Raw genomic sequence first — 8,444 nt, 5'->3', positions numbered from 1 at the left:
CCCGCCACATTGTAAGTGGGCTCTGGCAGGGATTTGGGGCAGTGCAGGAGCCCAGGTTTGTTGAACCAGCACAAATCTGGTTTCTGCCTATTGGGTTTATTTAAAGTGGGGCCATTCGCTGCCTCCCAGTCCCCACCTGGCTCCCCTTGCCTGCCAGGTATGGCTGTAAGCCCTGCTGGACCCATGGGCCTTCCCAGCTCTTAGCTTCCTCGGCCAGGTCTTGACTCATTCAATTTGGCCCAGGGCCCCCGGCCCCACTTCCTCCTCTCCAGAGGCACCCCACCTGTCCTGGTCTTCACCACCTCTGGACATTTGCTCATGCCAGGCCCTCTGCTGAGAGCTGGCTGGAAGGAAGCAGGAAGGATGGGAATTTTGTCAATTCTCAGGGCAGGGGCAGCCAGACTGTGAGGGCTGTGGCTTTGTCTTGCCAATTCTTAGCCCTTAGAGCCTGGCACAAAGCCCACCTCAAAGGCAGGTAAGAAAGCAGTGTTGAACAGTCAAACCTGTGAACAAACGAATGGAAGCTGAGCTTGCAAGAGAGGTGTGGGAATGATGGTCAGACCACATAAAGGGGGGCAGGAAGGACAGGATCTGGGCATGGGCTGAACCCCCATCCTCCCTCCCCTGCCAAGGAGAAAAGCCAAAGTCCAGTCCCAGAGCCAGTGTTTATTAGCAAGATGGAACGCAAGGCCGGCTGTGGCCTGGGCAGCCGAGGGCCACCAGGAGCCCCTACCCACCTACCCCGAAGCCTCCCAGAGCTATTTACACCCATCATCTGAAGTGGTGGGCAGAAGGGAGCCCTGGGGAGCCCCTGAAGGCCCCAGGCCTCCACCATAGCCCCCTCTCCCCTTGACCCTACCTGAACCTGCCCCTCTGCTATTCTCCCAGCCCCCAAGTCACAGTGGCCCAGAAAAAGGGAAGAGGAGGTAGAGTGGTCAGGCAGGGAGGGAAGGAGGGGCTGGAAGTGCCCCCACCCAGGCAGGGCTCCTCTGCTCCTGTCCCCAATAAATAGAGAATAAATACCCGGGAAGGGGCTGGCCTTGACTGAGTGCCCCCTCCCAGGCAGGGGCCGGCCTCCTGTGTCGGCCCCTTCTTCCCTTCTCTGAGTGCATCTGAGCCCCCCACCCCCGCTCCCAGTCTCCAAAGCAGTCCTCGAATCCACGTCTATGCCAGTGGCACAGGCTGATAGCACACACTGGCAAAGGTGTGCAGTCTGTTCCCTGTCCGGGTAGAGCTTGCTCCCTCCTTGTGTCCTGTAGATCCCGGCGATGGCTGTTGAGCATGTAGACTCCCAGCTGAGTCTGGGGACTGTGTGGTCCTGGCCTGGCCCTGCCAACTGGCTGGGCCTGGTTAAGTGGGCTCTGTTTCCTGCCGTCTCTGACCAGCATGGGTCTAAGTTTTGGACGGTGCTGCCGCTGAGGCAGGCTATATACAACCCACCAATAAATACTGTCTTTGCAGGGGCAGGGTGTGTATAGAATATAGATATTTTATATATATATATATATCTATATATATATATATATCTTTTATATTAAAAGGGACAAGGCCTAGGCTGGCCCATTTCAGGGCTCAGACAGCTGGCCTCATGTGTCTGGAGGGTGGTGACGGCGGTTCCGGGGCTTTTTCTGGTCCTGGGGTTCAGGAGGCCTGGGTGCCCCCGGGGCCTCCCTGGGGCTTGGGGGCACATGGCGCCAGTAGCCCTGGCAGTACTGGTGGATGAGGCCCACTTCCGGCTGGGCCAGCAGTTGGGCCAGCTCCTGGTAAGGGGGTGTTGGGGGGCCGGCGCCTGGCAGTGGTGGGGCGCTCACAGCTGGCGGTGGGAAGAGGGCAGCATGGACGGCATCCCGACCCAGGACGTGCAGCTGTACCCGTGTGACGACATGCTTGAAGTTGTTCTCGGTGGCAGTGCAGGAGTAGAGGCCGCGGTCACTGAGCTGCAGGGCGCGAAGCAGCAAGCCCTGCTCTGTGCGCAGGAAGCGGTCCTCCGCACGAATCTGCAGGGGCAGGGAGTGGGGCCTCAGGGGTTGTGTGACCACTCAGCTGCCTAGCCAGCTCCCAGATCAGACCCCTTCTGTGCCCATTCCATGGAGGGGCTCTCATGTGGAATTTCCATATACCAAGAAAATCCCACAGTAGTTTTCCACATAACATCTGAATAGGCATCCACACACATTTCCATTTCAGGATCATAAGGGGATTTCTGTACAACAAGAGAATTTTGGAGCAATCACAAAGAATTTCTTTTTAATGGGAACTGGCGTATCCATATAGAATTTCCACGTAAGGAGAGATGCATAGAAGGCATTTCCATAAAATGAGGGCTACCCCACAGAATTCCCATATACTAGAGTTCAACCACATGACATTTCCATATAATGAGGTATACCTCCAATGGAGCACACACATGGAATTTTCATGTAAATAGGCATTAAGCGGTTTCCATATAATGCGGAAATCCCAGAGTTTCCATATAACTAGATTCACCTGAATGATTCCCACATAGGGAAGGGAACTTGGAAGGGCTTTCTTAGAATGGGGGCTGCTCCAGGTCGGCTCCTATATCACATTTCACCCACAGGGAATTTCTACTGCACAGGGGACTCCCACATCTGTGGTGGGGGCTGTGGGGTACAAGAAATCACCTCACGGCGCCGGTCACTGGGATCTCGCTGGAACAGCCACTTAACTGTGGCCTGGGGCGAGCGAGGCTGGCATTCGAGGAAGGCTGCACTCCCAGCCACACCGTACTGCACGGACTCCACGGTATTCTTGTTGGCTGTGGAACAAGGGGGCTCTGCATGAAAGCAGCATTGCCTCTGGGCAGACTGTAGGGTGGCCAGAGGTAGGTGCCAAGGGGCATATACAGGGACATCCACCCTGTATAAAGACAGGGCTGCACTATCAGGCACCCACTTCTTGAGGGAGTGGCTAGGGACATCCCATCTCTAAAATCCCAAGCCCCCTTACGCCCATGGACCACGTGAGAATCCTTCCCTGGGAGCAGCTCCATGGGCCTCACAGGGTTCTACACTGTGAGGAGTGCCCAGTGGTGAGTCACAGCACACTCACCGTTGGAGTTGAACCCGCGACACTGCCTGATGGGGTTCCCATGCCGGACATCCTGCCGGCGGCTCCGCCTAGATGAGGATAGCGCCTCAGCAAGTATTCTCAAGCAAGTTTGCCACCCCCCCCAGGCCCCTGTACCCCCAAGACTCCAGGCAGGAATCCCATCCATAAACTCCCCTAGGGTAATATATCCACCACCAAACCCCCAGGACAGGGCCCTGGGTCCGGTGGCTAAAATTCCAAGGGCCTGGGGGTCCACACCTCTTGGAAGACGCTGTGTAGCGGGAACAGGCCTGGCCATCCCAGGCACAGTAGGGGTCCCGGGCGAGGCAGCAGTCGGCACAGGCAGCCCCATATGCCTGGCAGCGGTGCAGGCTCAGGTGTGTGACACCCACAGCTGAGGCCACGTACAGTTGTTGCTGAGAGCAGGGGGAGGGGCTTGTCAGTTGCCTTCCCACAGCCAGCCCCCATCACGTTCCATGCCTCAGTTTCCCCATCCCTATGCCAAGGGCAGGACCCCAAGGGAGAACAGGCTCTGTCCCTACCGCCAGCCCACCTCACCAAAACTCACCCTCTTGGAAGAGATGGTCATGGTCTTAACAGGTGCTGGGTCCTGAAAAAAGATAGGGATTAGTTTGGGGCCCTGGGGACGCCCTCCTTGCCCTGACCTAGAGGTCTGAAGTCTGAAGTCAGAAGCTGATACCAAGGAGGGCCAGGGTGAGACGAACAGTTCTGGGTGTCATACCCACCTTGAAGACCTCCACCTCCTCCAGCATTAGCTCCTCCATCTCCTGGTCATCCTTGGGCAACACGATGACCTTCTGCACTGTCCCGCGGTCTGGAACGGGCCGGGCAGGGCCTCAGTGGGGCTGAGGACACTGGGGAAGGGGTACCAGCCTCAGCCCCTTCCCCCACCAGGGCCCCAACCCCCCAAGGGCAGTGGAGCAGAAGCTCTGTGCCAAGGTTGAAGAAGTTCCCCTGGATGTCAGGGGCCCAAGATAATGGGGGAGGGGGTCACGGCCAGGGTCTGCCCCTCCCACCCCAGACCCTCAATTTGGGCACTGCTGAGCATAGGATGCTGGAGGCATTTCCGTGTTGAGGGACTGGAACTGTGATGGGCACACCTGCGCATGTGCACACGAGAGCATGTATGTCAGTATCTGGACCCACATATCCTAGAGGTGTCTGCCACCTGTCCCCTCTTTCCTGACCATTCACGGGTCCCCAGATGCCCAGTTTCCCTGCTCTCCCAGCCCCTGGGGGGTTGGGGATGGTGATGGGGTTTCTTTTCTCAGTTATCTAGGCTCCAAAGGATGAAGGTAGCAGAGTTGACCTTGGCAAGCTTGTGGCAACCCCTAGCAGGGTAGGTCCCAGCCCCATAGATCAGCACCCTCCACCCACTGGGCCCAGCGTGGGAGGGACCGGGAGCAGCAGTGGGTACCTGTGCCCAGGAAAAGCACCTCATAGCGCCCATCGGCTGCATCCACCTGGTCCACGGCGACAGTGGTGAGCCGATAGGGAGCGCCTGTGCGGACGACCAGGGGCCGCCGCTGCAGAGGGTACACAGCTTGGTACATGAGCGGGTGGCTGCGCATGAAGTTGATCACTTCATCAGGGTAGTCCTTGGTGGACTTCATGGATGGTGTGAAGGTTCCGCCAGGGCACTGCAGGCAGGTGATGAGCGTCAGGCCTGGGTGGGGCTTGCTGGAGCCCTTAACTTCAGGAGACGCCTCTCCTTTGTCTGTCCCCATCACATCCACCTGCTCTGCTCCTCAGAGGTCCCATCCAGGATTTTCCCCCTCACCCAGCCCCTCTGCAGATCCTGCTCTAGCAGAGGTCCCAAGGTCCCACACAACCAAATTCCACAGCCACCTCCCTGGCCTCATGCACCAGGACCTTGTGGTATTAGGCAGAGCTGACCACTCCTTTTCCACGTCTTCACTCCCCACCCTGCTGTCTCCTTCCTCCAGTCTGCTCCTCACCCCCACCCACCCCTCCTCAAGGGACTATAGCTCCCAGTTCCTTTAACACCCTACGCATGCTCTGCCCTTCGTTGGTACTTTTCCCTCAGCCTGCTCTGCACCCCTGCTCAACTCCAGCCCATCCTTCTGGCCTCCAAGTTCACCATTGGGGGAAGCCTTCCCTGGCCTCTGCTCAGACCAGCTCCCCCATCCCAGCCCTGCCCACACAGAGCCACAACAGATCATGCGGTTCTCCTGCTTAGACTCTTGCAGAGGCCCACATCACACCAAGATTAAGTGAGTCACCTCCCACCGCCTCAGAGGCCCTGCAGGCTGGACCTTGCCCACCCTCATCTCCCTGGCTACAATTAGTCACCTACGCCAACTCCAGCCTGCCCTCCAGCTTTGTCTTGGCTCCCAAACAGCACCCCCTCCAAGCAGCCTGCCACACCCGGCTGTCATCTTTGTTTCAGGGTCCTGGCTGGGTTCTTCACAGCCTGACACTGTGTAAGTGGTATTTCGTTTCATTTTATTTATTTTTTTAAGTAAGCTCTATGCCCAACATGAGGCTCAAACTCATGACCTCAAAATTAAGAGTCGCATGCTCTACTAACTGAGCCAGCCAGGCGCCTGTTTTGTTTTGTTTTAAATGTCAGCTTTATTTGAATGGATACATGGTAGATTGATTTGTTTGTATGCTCTGCCTCCCCCACCTGGCCAGGAGCTCCATGATAGTGGGGCCCATGTCTACAAAGGGGCTAACCCAAAGCAGGCCTCATAGAAAAGGGAAAGGTGGAATGACTGGGGTCCTCACCGTGCCAGGCCGTGGGTAGGGCATCTTCCCTGAGAATGGCATCCACTGGTAGTTGGGGCCCTCTTTGTGGGCAAAGGGCCCGTTGAAGACCATGCGGATATCAGCCATGGAGTAGACACACACAGCAGAGCCTCGGAACACGGAGCTGCGGGCAGGGCAGGCGGCTGCTGTGGGCAGGGCAGACCCTCGGCCCAGGGCCTCTTCCCAGCCTGCCCCCACCCCACAGCCTGCCACCAGGCAGAGGTCCTCCACAAGTCATATAATCCCCCAATCCAGCCACACCCTGCCACAGCCAGCCCCGGCCCCAGCCTCACCCCGAGGAGGTAAAGACAGCATAAATGACCGGGTTCCTCACATCCTGTGTCTGCTGGACAAACACATCCTCTGTGGGCAGAGGGAGAAGACACTGGGAGGGTGCATTAGCCAGGAGTCCCAGGGCCTTGCCAACTCCTGCCCAGGGGGCCCACCAAAGGTGCCCTGACCACCCATCCAGCCCCCACCCCTCCCACAGCAGCCACAGGACTCAGCCTGCCTGCTGGTTACTCACGGAGCTCATCGAAGTGAGTCTCAATGCCATCCTCGCCAGGCACAGAGCACACCAGTCGCGCCTTCAGGAACGTGCTCCACTTATTGACCAGGCAGCAATGGCCACCGTCATCATTCTGGGGACAGACAGGGAGCAGGGTCAGATCAGCTCTCACCCCCTGCTGGAGTAGGGCTGCTGGAGCTGGCACTGGGTTGGGAGGCGGGGAGATGGGGCCCTGCCAGCGCATACCAAGCAGATGCGCCCAATGCGGGCATACACGGCGGGGCTCTGCGGCGCCTCTGCCGATCGCTCGCGGAAGAAGAAGTAGAGCTTGTCGTCGTTGCGCTCGGCGCTGTCAGGGATGAGCTCAGCGTGGATGAATGAAGGGTCTGTAGGTAGGCAGTGGTCAGCTGGGCAAGTGCTCCTCCAACAAAGTCTCTTTCCCCAACAGAATCCCAGGACAAGTACAGGAACAGCCCCTGCTCTTCCCCATCCCAGGCAGTCACAGGGCCAGACCCCCCATGAGTGCCTCTTGAAGATCTTGCCCCATCCTAGATGTGCTGCCCACCCAGGGTCTTGTAAGCTGCCCTCACCATTCAGCCACCGAGAGTTGTACTGATCTGTGCGCATGGCCGTCTGCTTTCCCAGCGTGCGGAAGATGGCTGCATCGGTGCCCATGAAGTCGATGTACACACCAGCATAGAGTTCCTCATCTGTGGGCGGGCAGGTGGGTCAGTTAGGGGATCCCTTTGTTAGGACCAGGGTACAGCGCAAATGACCTTCAGAACAGGGTCCGATCTTCCCCTCAGGCTCCCCTGGGCATGACTGTCTCATCAGCGGGGTGCTGGTAAATGTTTAACAACTGGCTCTGAGGACTGCCTGGGTGGCTCAGTCAATTGAGTGGCTGAGCAATTAAGCATCCAACTTCAACTCAGGTAATGATCTCACTGTGAGTTCGAGCCCTGCTTCAGGCTCACTGCTGTCAGCGCAGAGCTGGCTTCAGGTCCTCTGTCCCCCTCTCTCTCAAAAAAAAAAAAAATAAATAAACATACATACATTTATTTATTTATTTTAAAAAATGTTTATTTATTTTTGAGAGAGAGAGAGAGAGTACGAGCTGGGAAGTGGCAGAGAAAGGGAGACAGAGGATCCAAAGCAGGTTCCGCACTGATAGCAGGGAGCCCAACGTGGGTCTTGAACTCATGAACCACGAGATCATGACTTGAGCCAAAGTTGGACGCTTAACCAGCTGAGCCACCCAAGTGCCTCCAAAATAAATAAACATTAAAAACAAAAAACAAAAAACAAAAAACCTGGCTCTGCGAGGGTTGGGATTAGCAGCAATTGGCTCTGATTAGTAGTGAGAGCCAATTTCTGTAGTGTAAATACTCCCACCATGGCTGATTTCAAGCTACTAACTTGGGGTCACTGACAGTGGAGCCGGGGAGAGCTGCCAACACTATGATATAGTATTTCTACCCCACAAATACAACAGATGCAAATAACCTCAAGAACAAAGATAATGATAAAATGTAGTAAAATAATTTGGAAGTAATGAGTTTTGAGTATTTTTACCTTTGTTTCAAGGTAATTTATTTGTAAATTATAGAATTTAATTTTTAGTAATAACTGTGTTTAGTAAGAGCTGGCTCACAAAATACCTGAAAATTTGCAGATTTAGTAACCATGCTGGCTCTAGACTTGCCCAGGGCAGGCCCTGCCTTCCCCCATCAGACTCCCTGGTCAGGGCTCTGCCATCAGGCTGACCTTTTCACTCACCAAGACGGGGAGGATAATGTCTCCCACCCCCACCCCAAGACCCTTCCCAAGCTTGGAGGTGGCACAGTGCTCAGCAGTTGCTCTGAGAGGCAGACTGGGTCGGGCTGCCAGAAAACAGGCAGAGTACAGGGACCAGGGGCCTGGTGGGCTCACCCAACCTGGCGGTAGGGGCAGCAGCTACTCATGAGGTCCCAGGCAGGACCCCTCCTCAGAGAACACTCTCCCAACTCTCCTGGGCCAGACCCGACACAAACCTGCCCCCCCCCCCCCCCCCCCCCCCCCCCCCCCCCCCCCC

At 56.5% G+C, this 8,444-nt stretch overlaps 1 protein-coding gene across 2 annotated transcripts in view; it reads right to left on the bottom strand.

Moving 5' to 3' along the window:
* Positions 1-646: 646 nt before the first annotated feature.
* The window catches only part of SEMA3F (semaphorin 3F), a 29,847-nt gene continuing 22,049 nt past the window's right edge, over positions 647-8,444 (bottom strand). For both annotated transcript variants that reach the window (XM_049640516.1, XM_049640517.1), the window contains 12 exons: positions 6,964-7,083; positions 6,620-6,759; positions 6,392-6,506; positions 6,159-6,228; positions 5,845-5,989; positions 4,511-4,733; positions 3,819-3,907; positions 3,641-3,682; positions 3,331-3,488; positions 3,073-3,140; positions 2,646-2,779; positions 647-1,997 (listed from right to left, as the gene is read on the bottom strand). In XM_049640516.1, coding sequence (XP_049496473.1) covers positions 1,587-1,997; positions 2,646-2,779; positions 3,073-3,140; positions 3,331-3,488; positions 3,641-3,682; positions 3,819-3,907; positions 4,511-4,733; positions 5,845-5,989; positions 6,159-6,228; positions 6,392-6,506; positions 6,620-6,759; positions 6,964-7,083 — 1,715 coding nt within the window. In that variant the 3' untranslated portion in view covers positions 647-1,586. The remainder of the gene's footprint in view (positions 1,998-2,645; positions 2,780-3,072; positions 3,141-3,330; positions 3,489-3,640; positions 3,683-3,818; positions 3,908-4,510; positions 4,734-5,844; positions 5,990-6,158; positions 6,229-6,391; positions 6,507-6,619; positions 6,760-6,963; positions 7,084-8,444) is intronic.

This window comes from Panthera uncia, chromosome A2 (assembly GCF_023721935.1).
Source record: "Panthera uncia isolate 11264 chromosome A2, Puncia_PCG_1.0, whole genome shotgun sequence".
Taxonomy (NCBI): Eukaryota; Metazoa; Chordata; class Mammalia; order Carnivora; family Felidae; genus Panthera; species Panthera uncia.
The sequence above is the reverse complement of the archived record's forward strand: the minus strand, read 5'-3'. Positions and strand labels throughout refer to the sequence as shown.